General features: G+C 43.8%; 1 protein-coding gene across 1 annotated transcript in view; it reads left to right on the top strand.

Moving 5' to 3' along the window:
• The window catches only part of ttn.2 (titin, tandem duplicate 2), a 202,061-nt gene that overhangs the window by 84,699 nt on the left and 100,896 nt on the right, over nucleotides 1-16,466 (top strand). Inside the window, exons 94-111 of the mRNA XM_079170044.1 lie at nucleotides 6,249-6,317; nucleotides 6,460-6,561; nucleotides 6,666-6,761; nucleotides 7,181-7,225; nucleotides 9,565-9,615; nucleotides 9,730-10,125; nucleotides 10,226-10,504; nucleotides 10,918-11,187; nucleotides 11,302-11,441; nucleotides 11,558-11,684; nucleotides 12,722-12,988; nucleotides 13,114-13,380; nucleotides 13,642-13,905; nucleotides 14,615-14,754; nucleotides 14,947-15,073; nucleotides 15,240-15,506; nucleotides 15,675-15,941; nucleotides 16,078-16,344. Coding sequence (XP_079026170.1) covers nucleotides 6,249-6,317; nucleotides 6,460-6,561; nucleotides 6,666-6,761; nucleotides 7,181-7,225; nucleotides 9,565-9,615; nucleotides 9,730-10,125; nucleotides 10,226-10,504; nucleotides 10,918-11,187; nucleotides 11,302-11,441; nucleotides 11,558-11,684; nucleotides 12,722-12,988; nucleotides 13,114-13,380; nucleotides 13,642-13,905; nucleotides 14,615-14,754; nucleotides 14,947-15,073; nucleotides 15,240-15,506; nucleotides 15,675-15,941; nucleotides 16,078-16,344 — 3,441 coding nt within the window. The remainder of the gene's footprint in view (nucleotides 1-6,248; nucleotides 6,318-6,459; nucleotides 6,562-6,665; nucleotides 6,762-7,180; nucleotides 7,226-9,564; nucleotides 9,616-9,729; nucleotides 10,126-10,225; nucleotides 10,505-10,917; nucleotides 11,188-11,301; nucleotides 11,442-11,557; nucleotides 11,685-12,721; nucleotides 12,989-13,113; nucleotides 13,381-13,641; nucleotides 13,906-14,614; nucleotides 14,755-14,946; nucleotides 15,074-15,239; nucleotides 15,507-15,674; nucleotides 15,942-16,077; nucleotides 16,345-16,466) is intronic.

Raw genomic sequence — 16,466 nt, 5'->3', positions numbered from 1 at the left:
GAATCAGTCGATCACGTTTCAGATAAACCAGAAGATAAATACAGTAGAACTGAGACTATTAAGATCCAGCAGACAGAAGTCACAGTTAAGGACAAACCGACACAAGTTGGTTCCATTCAGGTGAAAACGGTCGAAGAGAAAACTCGTAGAAAAGAGGAAACTAGAGTTAAAGCAGCAGTCGCTCCTGACTCCAGAAAAGATGAGAGTAGTGCGCCAGAAAAAGTGCCGCCAAAGAAACAGGAGAAGAAGTTAAAGTCTGATGAGATCATTAAAAAACCAAAACCTAAAGAAGAGGTGAGCCCCAAAATAGAACCAGAAGAGTCAGTCAGAGCAAAAATCCAGCTTCAGAGGCCAGACGGGACCAAACGGGAGGCGGAGTCTCACTTTGTTGCTGCAAGAACTGAAGCAGAAAAGCAGAAGAAAGAACAAACCAAAGAAGAAACTAGTCTTTTAATGGAGGTTCAGAGAAAAACCTCTGAACCAGAGAAGAGAAGGATTTCCCCTCCAGCTGCTTCCAGAGGTACAGAGATTATAACATCTTGATCTTTTCCATCTTTAACTTTTTAAAGGTGTTCTTTTTTTATACCTTTGTGGTTTTAAGTCTTTCTTCCTCTTACACATTAATATCTTGCGTTAAACAAAACCTTATTGTTCATTAAAGAACCAGAAGTCGAGGCCGAGACGATTGTTGCTGCTTCGTCTCCTGAGAAAGTGGAGATAGAAGGAAAAGGAGCAGCGAGAGGTACAACGACAGCACTCCTTCAGCTGCTTCCTCTTTCTTATTATCTGTGTTTGTCTGGTTTAACTTGTTTGTGTCCGTGTTGTTGTTGTTGTTGTTTTCTCCCTAATCTCTTGGCACCGCTACATGGTGCTTTCTCTTCACATCTCTTAAAATCCTCCATCCTCAAGCGACTACCGCCGGTCTGTTAGAGGCCGAGAAGAGAGCCGGAGCTCCGTCTGCAGAGGGAAGAGAAGAAGAAGAAGGAGAAGAAATTAAATCTAAGTCTTTGCAGCAAGAAGGGATTTTAAGTGCGCTGACAGAACCTGATGCTGAGTCTGAAATAAGTGGAGATTTAACTGTTACTGATGGTTTAAAGACAAAGGGTCTGAAAACAAAAGAAAAGCTCATGACTGTGAAAACGGTGTCAGTTCAGGATGAACCGAGCGAACAAAAAGAGTTTTCTGTCCAAAAAACTGATCCTCCACCAGCGAGCATAGAAATAAAAGACATTGAGAAAGATATTAAAGAACATAAAGAAGCTTCTCAAAGCAAAGACAGAAAATGTCCACAAATTTCAGTCAAAGCTGTTTCTGATGAAAAACAGGTGATAGAACCACAGCAGGGAGGTTTTATCGCTCAGCGACTAGAGGAGGACACGAAAATAGTTTTGTCCAAAGTAGTTCAACTTAAAGACAAACTGGTCAGAGTCAGTCCGATGGAAGGAACTACTGAGGTGAAACCCGACAGAGACTCAGTTTCTCCTGCGATAGAGGTCAGAAACCCAGAATCACTGTCGGATAGAGAAACCCTTAAAAAACCTGGACAGAAAATGAGACCGCAGACAGAAGATGAGGACCGAGTCAAAGCTGTTGTTAGAGACAAACCAAAAGAAAAGACAAAACCAAGACTAGAGCAAGCTGAGAAACAGTCCTCTGTGAGATCTGAGCAAGAGGGACCACCAAAACCAACGGTAGACCATTACACCCCAGAACTAGAAACCACTAAAGCACAGGACTCCGGCAGGAAAGACAGAGTAGTTAAAGGAGAAGACGAGCTTCATTTTAAAGAAAGGGAACAAATGTTAAAAGAAACCAAAGACCTGACAGAGACGGTAACACCTGAGGATCAACAGCACATAGTTCCTCAAGCTGAAAAGATAAAAACAGGAAAGGAACAGACTGAAAGAAAAGCATCAACTACTCCTGTTATTAAATCATTGACAGAACCAGATCCCCCCAAGAGAACAGAGCCAACGTTAGCCAAAACCCAAGAGCTTAAAGAGGCTCAGTTCAAACGTGTCACAAGTAAACGTCAAACATCTAAAACTAAAACAGGACAAGAAGCCTTTCTGTCAGAAACGCCTCAAATAGAAGAAGTTCCACTGAAATCTGAAGTTGAAGTTCAGTCAGAGGTCAGAGGAGATGAAATTAACAAAGTTACAGACGAATATATTCCCACGGAAGAGCAGAAAACAAAGAAAACTGTTTTTAAAAAGCTTTCAATTGGGGAGAAAGAAAAGCTGGAAAAGCAGAAACAGCAGAAACCAATCAAAGGTAAATCTGACGATGTCCAGTCAAAGATTCAGGAGGAAACTGTTGAAGACACTTTTATTAACGTAACAAACCAAGAACGAGCCGAAAGAACATCCTCAATCTCTCCAATAATCAAAATAACTCAGAAAGAGTCACTGAACGCAGGAGATGGTTCAGAAACTGCTCAAGTTGTTCTCAGTGAGACGAGTCAGAAACAGGTTCATGCTGTGACGGACACCACTTCATCAGAGCCAGAGATCAATGTTAAACCTAGTAGAACTGCTGAAGTCCCAGCAGAGGACGAGAGCTCAGAAAACATTCCACTAAAAGACAAAGTAGCTCAGAAGGAAACAAGACAGAGTCGAGACACAATTCATAAGATTAAAATCAAAGAAGTTCAGTCGAAGACAGACGAGCAAAGAGATAAACTTTCTCCAAATGTTCAGCCAAAGATCGTCAAAGCTGAGGACAAAACCCCTAAAGTCTCTAAAACTGAAGAACAGAAGCAGCGTGAAAGAAAGGCCAAAACTGTTGAATCAGAATATCCACAAGAACCACAACAGAGACCTCAAGAGGTCAGCAGAGTTCAAGATAAAAGCTTTAAAGTTACTCCTCTCAGAGAAACAAAACCAAAACAGGTTTCAGTTCAACCTTTAGTGGAAGAAACTTCTGAAGAACTGGAAGTAGATCCTAAAAAACATGCAGAAAACCAAGAAACGGAATATGTAACAGCTAATAAGGAAAGTGAAGAGTCAGAGAGTGTTCCTCAGAAAGAGTCGACATCTCTGAAGGAGAAACGACAAACGTTAACCAAAACTAAAGAAGCTGCAGGCGAACAAATCCAATCAAAGTCGGTCACAGTTGAGAATAAAATTGTAAAAGTGACTCCTATTGAAGATGGGACACCAAAAATAGCTGAACAACTTATTAAAAGAAAAGTCTCAGGTGCGTCTGAGGTTGAGGTACAAGTACCACACACAAAACATTTGGTGGAGCGAGATACTCAAAGAACAGGAAAGGAGGGAATTCCTAAATCTGAAGCAAGATACTCAAAGATGAAGAGATTACAGAAGTTACCAAAGACTGGAGATAAAATAGAGGAAGAGTTCCAGACAGTTGTCCTATTTAAAGACCAAACATCTCTGACTGAAGACGAGAAAACAAAGCAGCAACAGGAGAATCTGATGAGGCAAACTGAGCCTGAAGAAACCGTTAAAGGTGATACGTCAGTTTCTCTTCAGAAAGATGAAGCTCAAAAGGATAAAAGGCCAAAGTCAGCCGAATCTAAAGAGATCACAGTTAAAGAAGTCCAGGCGAGGACAGTCACAGTTACAGAAGAATACGGTAATGTTACACCTTTAGAGGCCACACATGTCCAACAGGAACAAGCTAAAGTAATGAGCTCAGTGGTACCCGCGATGAAGGATGCAGCTAAAAAACATCTCACGATAAAAGATGACGATGTTAAAACAAATATTCCACAACAGATGATCTCAGCTGATGATGTGGTCAAAGACGTTTCTTTAAGAAACGAAGGAGAAATCAGGTCCAAACTAATCTCAGTTCAAAGTAAAACAGAAGAAGTGTCTCCCGTTGGAAAGAAGACACTAAAAAGACGAGAACAAGTTGAAATCACAGCCTCGTCCACTACTGAGCCTGAAGTAACTTATGAAAAGTCTGATGCTCCAGAAAAATACGCTGAAACTAAAAGGACTGATGAAGACAAAGAAACAGGAAAGAAATCTGAAACCACTCATCCAAAGAAAGAAAAAACACTGACCAAGAGAGGAGAGAAGTCAGTTAAAGAAATTCAGCCAATAAGAGATTCAAAGAAAGACAAAATAGAGGAAAAATCTCAGATCGATAAAGATGGAGATTCTTCATCAGATCCTTCCAAACAGATTCCAGTTAAACAAGCCAAGAACAAGGAAGACATAGTTAAAGACAAACGAGAGAAAGCTGAAGGTAAAATAAGTGTTTCAGGTGCAGCTCAAGCAGAAGTAACACACAAACACACTTTGATAGAGAAACATCCAGTGACAGACCAAACCACCACACGTCTTCCAGCTGAAGAGACGCAAACCAGACAGACACAACAAATACAAACACAGACAGTTTCTCCTGTAATGAAGGGAAAAGATTTAGAAGAAACCAGAACAGAGAAACCGCTGATCTTTGACAAGACATCTCTTGAGGATATCCAGACAAAGAAATCCCTGAAAGAGAAAAGCCAAAGTACAAAGACCTCCCTTCTGTCCAAGACAGTCGTAGTAAAAGATGAGTACGGTAGTGTTACTCCGTTTGAAGTCACAGAAACTAAAGTGGGTAGAAAGGTTCCGGTGGCTCCTGTGATGGAGGTCGCATCTGAAAGATCTCCGATGGTGACAGAAGGAGATGTTAGAACAGAAACTCTCCGAAGGTCTACCGCATCTGACAAGCAATTAAAAGTTATTAAACAAGTCATGTCAAAAGTAGACCTGGTTCAAGATCAAGCAGAGACGGTTTCTACCATTGGAGAGGAATTACCTGAAAGACAGGAACACATTGAAAGAAAGGCCTCAGTTGCATCCAAACCAGAAGTAACTCCAGAAATACATCCAGAGATGGATGAAACCAGCAGAGTTCTTCAAGCTGAAGAGATACAAACCAGACAAAAGCAAAGTGAAACAAAGGCAGCTGTTCCTTCTGAGTTTAAACACACCGAGTCAAAGAAATCAAAATCAAAAGGTTTTACTGAAGGAACACAAATAAAGACGGAACACATTAAAAGCAAATCTGCAGAAACATCTGCGACTGAGGTGACATCCAGAGAATCACTTCTAGCAGATGACAGGACAGAAAAATATACCAAAAGAGAAATTCTCAAAGACAGAATCACAAAAACAGATAGATTTAAAACAATGTCAGCTGAACAAGACTTTAAAGATGAAGAAGAACGGCCCAAAACTTCTGCCAAAGTTTCTTCTGTAGAAGAAATGAAAGTTAAAAGATCGCTGTTGGAGGAAAATGCTTTGGAAAGACAACTGAAACTGGTTAAATCCAAAGAAATTAAGCCAGAAACCATTTTAGGAAAAGACAAAATCATCAAAGAGGTTCGAGAAAAAGAAAAAGAAGAGATAAAAGCCACTGGACAGCAACAAATCAAAGGAGGTCGGTTAGTTGTACCCAGGAACAGGAATGAAATGTATCAAGAGATAGTTGAAGTGAAGGTTTCTGACAAAAACAAACCTTCAACAACAGAATCAAAATCAGATATTGATCTAAAGCCTACAGTCAGAGAACCGTCAGTAACAGATAAAACCAAACTAAAGACTACGGACTCTCCAGAATACCAACAAGTTGCCACCAGGAAACAGGAACCAGAAGTGGATCGGGGTCTGAAAGCAGACGTCCGATCCTTTGCTCCTCAGGAGGCTGAAACCATCAGCAGCAGGAAGGCAGAAGCTCAGCGGCTTCAGTCCGTCAGAGAAACCAGGGTTCTGTCTTTGGAACCAGAAGGTGTCGCCCTTCAAGACTCTTCCAGAGGTATAGAAGGGAAATATGTTATGTGTCACCGAGCACGTGTTTTTGATCTGAGCACCAAACGTCGTTGTGCACCTCCTGGTTTTTTCACCCTCTTAAGGATTTCTTAGATTCATTCATGACATCATGTCATATCACCCATTGTGTTCGGGCACTGTGAAGAACCACCACGCCGTCAACGGAGACGCTCTCTCTTGGTTTCTTATCACCTGATATCTAAACCACCACAGCTTCATGTTGGGGTTTCCTCATCACTCGTTCTAATTCTGTTGTTTGTTGCGTCTGTTGTGTTTCACTGTACCTGTGTGTGTATCCAGATAGAATGTTATGCACGGATGAGGTGAGAAGCTTCTTCCAGTTTTAAACTTCCAACTTGTGTTTGTTTCCATCGTTTGTTTTTGTCTTTGCATGGTTCAGTGCTCACCCCATCCGTCTTAATGAGGTTCTGATTGTCATATCATTTAATTTCCAAGTTCCTGTGAAGAAGGAGTCTCCACCACAACTCAAAGAAGCTCTGGTAGAGCCAGCTGCTCCTCCAGAAGGTACTCATCTTCTCTTCTCAATGTGTTGTATGTCTGTGTTTGTGAAGGCATTCGTAAAAGAACGTCACTCTTGATCAAACATGACTCTTGGTGGTGATTAATGTTGAATATCAATATAAACTTGTGTATCTTGTACTTGAAGAGATCAAAGTAAAAGATCGAGAAGCTGCCAAAAAGCCTGAAGTCACTGACACAACCAAGAAGTTGGAGAAGAAAATTACTCCACAAGAAGAAGCAAAACCAGGTATCCTAATAATTCTGAAAAGAATTCTTGTAGGTTCTTAAAAAGCGTTTTGTGTTTTACTGATACTTCAAAATACTTCGATTCCCTCTTTGTTATACTTGAAGTGACCAAGACAAAGCCTGTCGTAAAGGCCGAAGAACCAACCAAGAAGGTGGAAGAACACAAACCCGTGGTGGTTAAAGAGACAACTCCTGAAACAGGTAGAAGTATTTAAGGACTGAGAATGAACCTCTTTGTTGGAGTACATAACCTCCCATGTGTTGTTGTTGATTGTTAGTCCGTCTTCTGGTCGATATGACCTTCAGACCTTCAGCAGCAGAACACTTTCATGTTGTCTGTTTTTTGTCATTTATTCATTTTTCTTGATCTCGAGCATGCCACACGTGTCCTCTTAGCCTGCTGTCTTTACACATTTCTTATGTCATTCCACTGATACTGGACTACTTTGGTCTGTATTTCCATCACTTCATCCCATATGTCGTCCTCATTCTGTATTAGAACATTGACTTATTTCTGAATGTGTCTGGTAAGGTCTTTCCATTTTTAATTCAGTTAAAATGCTCTTTGTGACTACTAAATTACCTAATTAACAATTTTCTGAACTATACTTCTGTATTAGATGAAACCAAAGGACCCGTCCAAGCACCAGGAGGAGTCAAGAAAGGTAGGAGCTCAGATTTACCATCACTTCACTGCAGTACATACAGTATACATCAATCAGCAGCCATGAAGTCACACCTCCCGTATTCTTTTTTTGTATTAGTTTTATATCAAAACATTTGGGAATAGGATGTTTTGATTTCTTTTTCTGTTTCTATGTTTTTTTTTCTCTTTTTCTAAATGATTCATATGAGAATATGTGTGTGTTTGTTTGTTGTCGTTAGTTGCGTGTCAATAAGTAATGTCAAACCTTTGGTACCTTAGAAATTCTTCTGCAGAAAAAAGGAAAAATTCACACGGAAGAGGAGGGTACGTTTGAGATTCCCACTTTGAGGAAAACAACCAGAGTGATAAAGGAAGTGGAAGAGGAGCAGGAGATTATCAAACTGAAGAAGATCCCATCAGTTCCACATAAAGAGGCTGAAGAAGAGGAAAAACCTCAGAGAGTCACCAAGACCACAGTCTTTCACGTTGAGGAGTTGGTGCACAGAGAAGAAGCTGTCGAGATGTCCGTCGCCACCAGGAGACCTGCAGAGGAGAGGAAACCTCGAGAGAGAGCGGATGTGGTGAAAAAGCCAGAAATTGTGGAGCCTAAAGAACAGGAACAGAAAGAAGCTCCTAAAGATGCATGGACCCGCCAGAAACCCATTCCAACAGAGGAGAAACCAGAAGACAAGATTTCTCTGAAGAAAACTCCCAAGACACCAAAGGAAGAGGAACCTGCTCCGCCGAGTGCAGCCTTGAAGAAAGTGAAAAGATTGCCTTCAGATGAGGTTGAAGCAGAGGTAGTCAAACTTAAACCATTTGAAAAGCCTGTTAAACCAGCTGAGGAGCCGGAGAAGGACAAGAAGGAGAGACCAGACAGGGACGCAGTACCTTTCCAGAAGCTAGAGAGGATCCCCAAAGAGGTGGAAACCAAAGAACCTCCCAAGAAACCAGAGAAAGCTCCTCCAAAGGAGAAGGAGCCGCCAGCCAAGGTGCCAAAACCAGTAGATAAAAAGAAAACTCCAGAGAAAGAGCCCGAGGAGGTCAAAGCACCCACCAAGGTGAAGAAAATCCCACCACAGGAACAAGAGATAGAGAGCGTCAAGCTGAAGCCCTTCTCCAGGCCTTCCAAAGAGGCTGCAGAAGAGCCTGAGAAGAAACCAGCAGATGAGAAAGAGAGGAAGCCAGCCGATGAACTGCAGCGCCGCCACCGCACAAGTCCAGACGAAAAACCAAAAGAACGAGAGCCAGAGAAGAAGAAACCCGAGATCCCAGAAGCTCCAGAGAAGAAGCCGGAGAAGGTGGTAGAGGCGGTTCCAGCAGAGAAGATGGTGTCTCCTGTGCTGGTTTCTGTTAAGAAACCAGAAAAGGTTCCTGAGGAGCCCAAACCTCTGCAGCTGAAGAAGGGAGTCACACCCAAAGCGAAAGAGGAGAAAGAAGAAGTGGCTCTGACGCCTTTGGCGCAGCTCAAGAAAGTTCAGCTGAAGAAGTCTCCATCTCCAAAAGTTGAGAAGCTCAAAGAAGCAGTCCCTGTTGAGAAGATACCGAGTATTGATAAACTCAAAAGGATTCCTAAAACGGTTTCACCGAGAGAGTCTGTCGAAGCTGTTACTCTCAAAAAGGTCCTGAAGAAGCCGTCGCCGGAGGAGGCTGCAGAACCGGCAAAGCCCGTCAAAGGGAGGATCCCTCTGGTGAAGGAGGTCTCTCCTGGAGCCGTCCAGATGAAGAAGGTCGCCACCCAGCCGGAGGAGGAGGTGTTCGAAGAGGAAGCCGAGGAAGAGGCGGAGCAGGAGGAAGAAGAGGCCTGGGGCTGGGAGCTGGTTCCCCGGGACAGTTACGGCTCTGAAGACTGGGAGGGTGAAGGAGAGGAAGGAGCTCTCGAGGTTCCAGGGGTCACCAGGAGAGGTGAGGTGGTGGGCGGCCCCTTAAAACAGCTCCTGAATAATCTCTACCCATTTCTACCATCATGCCTCCATCATAATCGTCTCTTCTTCATCGTATCTTAAGTGTGATGCGATCTCCTTCTTGTGTTTATGTTAATTATCATTCTGTTTGTCAAATATCCATCTCCATACCATCTCCATACCATAACTTTCTGTCATTTCTGTTCTGTTATTTGTGCATCTGTCATTTTAATGTCTTTCCATTCCCATCAGTCCAACATGTGTTCTCATACCGTCTTTACACTTCGGTTCCTTATTCCATCTCTTCATGGTGTAAAATCATTATTTCATATATTTACCATCACCATCACTTCATATTCACCAATCCATCCGAGTGGACTTTACATATCTCCCAGCACATTGACATGTGATCACAGTGTGTGCAGCAAAATTCATTTGAATTGTTTCTGAACAGAGGGACAACCAGCAGAAGAAGCAGGAAGAGGTAGAGGTAGAGGGCTGAGACGTAAGTAAACCTATGAACTCTCCCGTTATGTTCTCCATCCTTTTTGGTGATGCCACAGAACTCTTCTTGAAATCCAAAACGTCAATTCATTCTCTTAAATTATTCTATTTCTAGCCAAGCAGACCCCGTCCCCTGGAGAAGGCCGGGGCCGTGGCCTGAGGCCCGGTGGAAAGGGCCCGTCGCCACCAGAGGAACCCTTCGCAGGGTTCAAACTCAAAGCCGTCCCCCTGAAGTTCATCAAGAAGATTAAGGACATCGTGCTGAAGGAAGCAGAGTCCATCGGCTCGTCTGCCTTGTTCGAGTGCGAGGTCTCGCCCTCCACCGCCATCGCTACGTGGATGAAAGACGACAACAACCTGCGCGAGGACCCCAAACACAAGTTCACCTCTGACGGCAAAGATCGCAAGATGAACATTATTGATGTGCAGCTGTCCGACACCGGTGAATACACCTGTATAGCCAAGAACGCCGGCAAGGAAATCTCATGCAAAGCCAAGCTCATTGTTGAAGGTAATTAACAATAAAACCAAAGATACTTGGTGTTGTGAAGACCAGAAATAGTACAAGTAGTCAAATATCTCATTGCTTTGTGTTTTTAATCTCCACACAGAGTTACCTGTGAAGTGGATCAAAGAGCTGGAGGAGGAGACTTCAGCTATGAAGGGTCAGCCTCTGTATTTGACCTGTGAGTTGAACAAAGAGAGAGATGTGATCTGGAAGAGGAACGGAGAGGTTCTGAAGAAACAGGCCGGCAAGATTCAGATCAACATCATCGGTCTGCAGCACTCCGTGACCATCCAGAACACCACTGAGGCCGAAACGGGGATCTACTCGTGTGAAGTGGCCAACCAGGAAGATGTAAAGACTGCAACGACTGTCAAAGTCATTGGTGAGCACAATATTGAACATATCACTAAACACAGTAGCATACATCAATACCAGTGTTGCTATGGACTGTATGCGGGTCCAGATTTGAACAGGAATGGCTTGTAGTACCGAGGGGCACCACCTTTGTGGCCCATTGCTATTTAAAATAGCATGTCATAATACACTGATGACATGCAACAATATATTTAAATTCTTCTGAACAATGTTTTACATCTTGATGTCCAGAAGTAGCTGTCAGTTAGTAACCTGCAGCTAAGTTCAGATTAGGATAAACCTTGAATTTCTCTCCTTAAGCATCACTTCAAACTGCAGTAATGTCAGAAAACTGCTTGCCCTGCCTTAGACTGCATGTTATATTTAGTATATTAAAGGTACACATCGTGTCTTTAATGCTTTAATGTTCTACTCCAATAGAAATCATCAAAGATTGGATTGTGAAACCGCTGAGAGACCAGCATGTGAAGCCAAAGGCTTCTGCTACATTTAAATGTGAGCTCTTCAAGGAAACCCCCAACTGGAAGTGGCTCAAAGGAGAGACCGAGATCACTCCTTCTGACAAGGTGGAGATCAAGAAGGATGGAAAGGAGCTGACAATCACCATCAAGAACTGTCAGCCCGAGGACGTAGCAGAATACTCCCTGGAGGTGGAAGGACGCGTCTACACTGCCAAGCTAACACTTGGAGGTTTATCCATCTAGCTACTTTCCTTCCTTTTAACTTCAGCCCCTCTAACACGTTTATCTATCCTTCTATCGTTTGGTTGATATCTACGAGTACTAATTAAAATCTCTTTCTCAGAGCGGGAGGCGGATATCCTGAAGCCCCTGGCCAGCGTTGAGGTGGTGGAGAAGGAAGACGCCATGTTTGAGACGGAGATCTCTGAGGAGGATGTTCCAGGAGAATGGAAGCTCAAAGGAGAGGTTTTGACCAGATCCCCGGTACGACTTCATGGACTTGTTTCTGTACAAAATGTTACTTAATGCATGTATTTCTACTTTTGCATGGCCATTTTCATGACTTTATTTATAGAAATGTGCTGTGATGTATTCACCAGATGTGCGATATCCAGATGGAGGGTGGGGTGCGTAGACTCATTCTGAAGAACTGCCAGGTGGATCAGGCGGGAGAGGTGTCCTACCAGGCTCTGAACGCCATCACCAGCGCAATGCTCAATGTCAAAGGTAAGAAGTACTTCTGGTGTCTGGGACCGGAGTTACAAATGTACCATGACTTTAGGATATTAGCTGTAAAAAATAAAGAAGTAAGGTCTGTGGGAAATGAAATAAAGCTTTATGGCACGTAACAGCGGACCTTAGATCTTTATTGAAGAGGGTTGAAGAGTTTCATTCATTATTTGAGGCATTTCTTGAGACGTCATGCAGGCCGGAAAGAAGAGGAGCAATTTTGGGTGGAATCACAACTATTTCCTCTAAATGGTGTCCGGTGTGTTCTTCTGTTGTCTGTCCAGAGGAAAATGTTTAATTTGTCGTTTGTTCAAATGTCTGTTGTTGACGATGGTCAATCGTAAATTTGTATCGTCTGTGGTTGAATATTTGATGTTAAAGGTACGGTCAGTGGCCAGTTTATTATTTAAATGAACACCATGTTCATGAATGGGTCCCTCCACCAGACACAACATCACTGTTCCGTAACTATTTGATTTAATCAACATTAAATCAGTCAGATGGTCAAATAGGAGGTAACTGGTGATGAATTGGCCTGAAGAATGAAGATTCTTGTCACATCCTGATGAAGCTGAAGTCAGAATTTGGTGCCGGCTGGACGAGATGATGGACCGGTCCTTCCTCATGACGAGAGCTTTGTTGAATGTTTCATGAAAAACGCTTTTTACCAGCAAGACATGACAGCTCTGTAGAGTCCTTCAACGTCCTGCTCCGAAGACCATCCCAGGAACGCAAAGACGTTGTTTTGCTTAGACGACCTGCACAACCTGAAGACTTTTCCACTGTTGGACATGATGGGATTAACTGTGTGTACCATCAATGAGCCACAATCTAGTCTGCAACCGGAACATTGTGGGTGTTTCACATAAATACCGCCCAACATCCCTTTGGTAGGATTCCAGAGAGGCGTACAACCCAGTAAACTGGCCACTGGCTGTAGTCTGTTGCACCTGTTGATGTGTTTTGTCGTGTTGTTGATGTGTTTTGTCGTGTTGTTGATGTGTTCTGTACCTGTGTCACCTTTTTAAACCCAGAAATCGAAATGGACTTTGTTGTCCCGCTGAAGGACATTATTGTGCCTGAAAAGAAACAGGCTAAGTTTGAATGCACCATCACGAAGGACGTCTCTAAGGTCATGTGGCACAGAGGCGCCGACGTCATCACCACAGACCAAAAGTATGACATCATCGATGATGGAAAGAAGCACATGCTGATCATAAACTGCTGTGAATTTGATGATGAGGATGAATATACAATTGCGGTCTTGGGCAAAACGTCCACAGCTAGACTCACAGTGGAGGGTAAGTGCCGGACCACCACTACCGGACCTTTATTATTATTATTATTATTATTATTATTATGACTCCATTGAGTTGGTTCACTCCTCTTTCAAACTAACTCACATGCTTTACTAATACAACTATAGGTATCAGGCTCAAATTTATCTCGCCGATAAAGGACCAAACTGTGAAGGAAGGCAACACGGCTCGTTTTGAGCTGGAGCTCTCTCACGAGAACGTCCCCGTCACCTGGTACAAGAACGATGTGAAAATCCACCCGAGCAGAACGGTGGTCACGCACGTGGACGGAAAGAAACACGTGCTAGAAATAAAGGAAGTGACTCTAGATGATACTTGCCAGATTAAGGCCGAGGCTAAAGGAATTCCTTCCATGGCCAACCTGACGGTCATAGGTAAACCAGCAAGAATCCATCTGTCTTCTGTCTGTCCTCTGTGTGTGTCTTCTTCTTCCCTCACAGCTATTTGTCCATGTTTGTGTCACTCATTATGTATTTGTATGATGTTTTACTGTCTTGTCTTGTTTGACTGTCTTTCTCTTTGTTGGCCTTGGACCATATATATGTTTGTGTAGTACTGATGTTGTACATGTGTTGTTTGTGTGTAGTTCACATGTATATGTGTTGAGAGTCACGCAAAAAATGTCCCCATTCCAGAGGGAGACGCGTACTTCACAGTTAAGCTGCAGGACTACACCGCGGTGGAGAAAGACCAGGTGGTTCTAGATTGCGAGCTCAGCAAAGACGTGGATGTCATGTGGTACCACAACGAGGCCGAGATCAAGACCTCTAAGGTGGTGGCCATTAAGGCCGAGGGCAAACGCAGATCCCTCGTCATCAAGAAAGTCGGGGACAAAGACAAAGGACAGTACGTGTGTGACTGTGGGACCGACAAGACGACGGCAACGCTTCACATCGAAGGTAAAAACAAAAGAGTTAGTTTTGCTCACCTCTGTAGCTCACCTTTCATCTGCACCGCCTCCTAACACAACCTCCAGACCCGTCGCCATCTTTCTTGTTGCCGTTTTTCCATCATCTCTTAATTACTACTGTCATCCCCTGTATGTGGTCCCTCTCCCATCACTCCACCCTCATGAAAACGGTAGAAACACACTACAAGAGTCAAAGGGTTCATCGGAGACGGAAGCTCTGATGAATTTCTCCCTTATTATTATATTATTATATTATTATCGGCCTAATGTTGGAGATCAGTCCTCTCCTGTAGTGTTCTTCCACCGTAACTCTTGTCCGTCTCTTTATGTGCTTTGAAGGGTATTCACGGTTCCTCTACCAGAACCACCCCCTCTTTGAAGAAACAAACCCCTTTATTGTTATTCAGTATATTCTGAAGAACTGTGGCACCTCGATACTGTCACAGGTCCATATAGAACCAAAAGATCTCCTCAGACGTTACTCTTTGGCAATGATGTGTCCGAAAGAATTGAGGACACTGGAAGGTCATTTGGTTTTCTATGGTCCTATGAAAAGGTTGCACAATAATGGAGGTTTCTGTTTCGTGTTTGTGCCCGTCTGTTGTCTCACGTATTTGTACGGACTGTGTTTTTGTAATAATGTCAAGTTTGTCTGAACGTCTTCAGTGAGAATTTTTGTCCCCTGTCTTAAACGTCAGCTCGCCACATCAAGGTGGTCCGGCCGGTGTACGGCGTTGAGGTGTTTGATGGAGAGACCGCTCGATTTGAGGTGGAGCTCAGTGAGGACGACGTCCACGGCCAATGGAAACTGAACGGAGAAGTCCTCAGTCCATCCGCCGTATGTCTCTTCAAATAACACCTCAGCAGATATTCTCTTAACCTTTGGTTTTGATTCACTTTCATCTTGTGACGTCACATGTCAAACCTTCTCAGGGTTGAGATGTGAATCATGATCTCTTGTTAGCTAACAGATGAACGTGGGTTGACCAGAGGGTTTTCTTTTACTGAAAAGTTTGTCGGTCGTCTGCAGGATGTTGAGATTGTGGAGGACGGCGCCAAACACACGCTGGTGTTGTACAACTGCAAAGTGCCTCAAACAGGCGAGGTGGTGTTTACCGCCGCCAACGCCAAGAGTTCTGCTAACCTGAAAGTGAAGGGTGAGCTTTTCTCCTGCAAAGTCTTAACGTCGCTGTGCTCGTGGTTTACCTCTTTGAAAATGAAAAAGCTGGAGCACACTGGTTCCTTTTAAGATCTTGTCGTAGTTTTATGGGTCGCTGCAGAATGAAACCTTGATACCGACTGTATATCTGTCTGAATCAACAGAGGTCCCGGTCTCGTTCATTACACCGCTGACCGACGTGCACGTGTTTGAAAAGGACGAGGCAAAGTTTGAGCTGGAAATTTCTAGAGAGCCCAAAAGCTTCCGCTGGCTGAAGGGATCTCAGGAGTTGTCAAACGACGATAAGTTTGAACTCCTGGTGGAGGGAAAGAAACACACTCTTATTGTAAAATCTGCCAGATACGAAGACGAAGCCAAATACATGTTTGAGGCTGAAGATAAACGGACGTCTGGAAAGTTGATTATCAAAGGTAAATGGTTGTGTTGGGCAGGAACGGTGTGATGTGTTCTGGGCCTTTTAAACACATCATCACCGTTATAATCTGTATGTGTTCATGTCTGTGTTCATGTTTTCAACTGTGTTCCAACTCTATTTTAATTCCCTTCATGTATATATATGTATAATTTCTGTTTATCAGGTATTCGCCTCGAATTTATCAAACCCATTAAAGACGTGACCGTGAAGGAGCGCGAAACGGCCGAGTTCAGCGTGGAACTCTCTCACGACAAGATCCCGGTGGTCTGGTACAAAAACGACGTCCGTCTGCACCCCAGCAAGGTGGTGCACATGTCCGAGGACGGGAAAGTCCACACGCTGGCCTTCAAGGAGGTCACCGTCGACGACACCGCCATGATCAAAGTGGAGGCAATGGGCAAGACCTCAGAGGCCATGCTCACCGTGCTCGGTCAGTATCATTTTGAGCTGTAAATTCTCAGAAATGATACTGAAGACTTGACCTCGTTGATGACTCGTTTGGCCTCCCATGTTTCTAAACTGTTGCTGGTTGTTACTGGTTTGTTTTGTTACGTGTCTTCTTGCAGAGGGTGACTTGTACTTTGCGGTGCGGCTCCAGAACTACACCGCCGTCGAGAAGGACGAGGTCATTCTGTCCTGTGAGCTGAGCAAGGCCGCCGCCGAGGTCCGCTGGTTCAAAGACGGTAACGAAATCTTTCCCTCCAAGAACATTTTCCTCCAATCGGATGGCAAGAAGCGAATGCTGGTGATCAAGAAGGCGGCCAAGAGCCACATGGGAGCGTTCACCTGCGACTGTGGCACCGACAAAACCACCGCCGACCTGAACATCGAAGGTAATACCTGCTGCGATGAGGAACCTCCCCCCAGATCCCAGTCAGGACTGGCCCCGCCCACCACCATTGACCGAAACCCCGCCTCCTCTCTGGCCTCATCTCCCATCCATCCTCCATCACTG

Source organism: Pholis gunnellus (assembly GCF_910591455.1).
Source record: "Pholis gunnellus genome assembly, chromosome: 12".
NCBI classification, from domain to species: Eukaryota; Metazoa; Chordata; class Actinopteri; order Perciformes; family Pholidae; genus Pholis; species Pholis gunnellus.
Note: the sequence above shows the minus strand (reverse complement) of the source record. Positions and strands in the feature narration are given on the sequence as shown.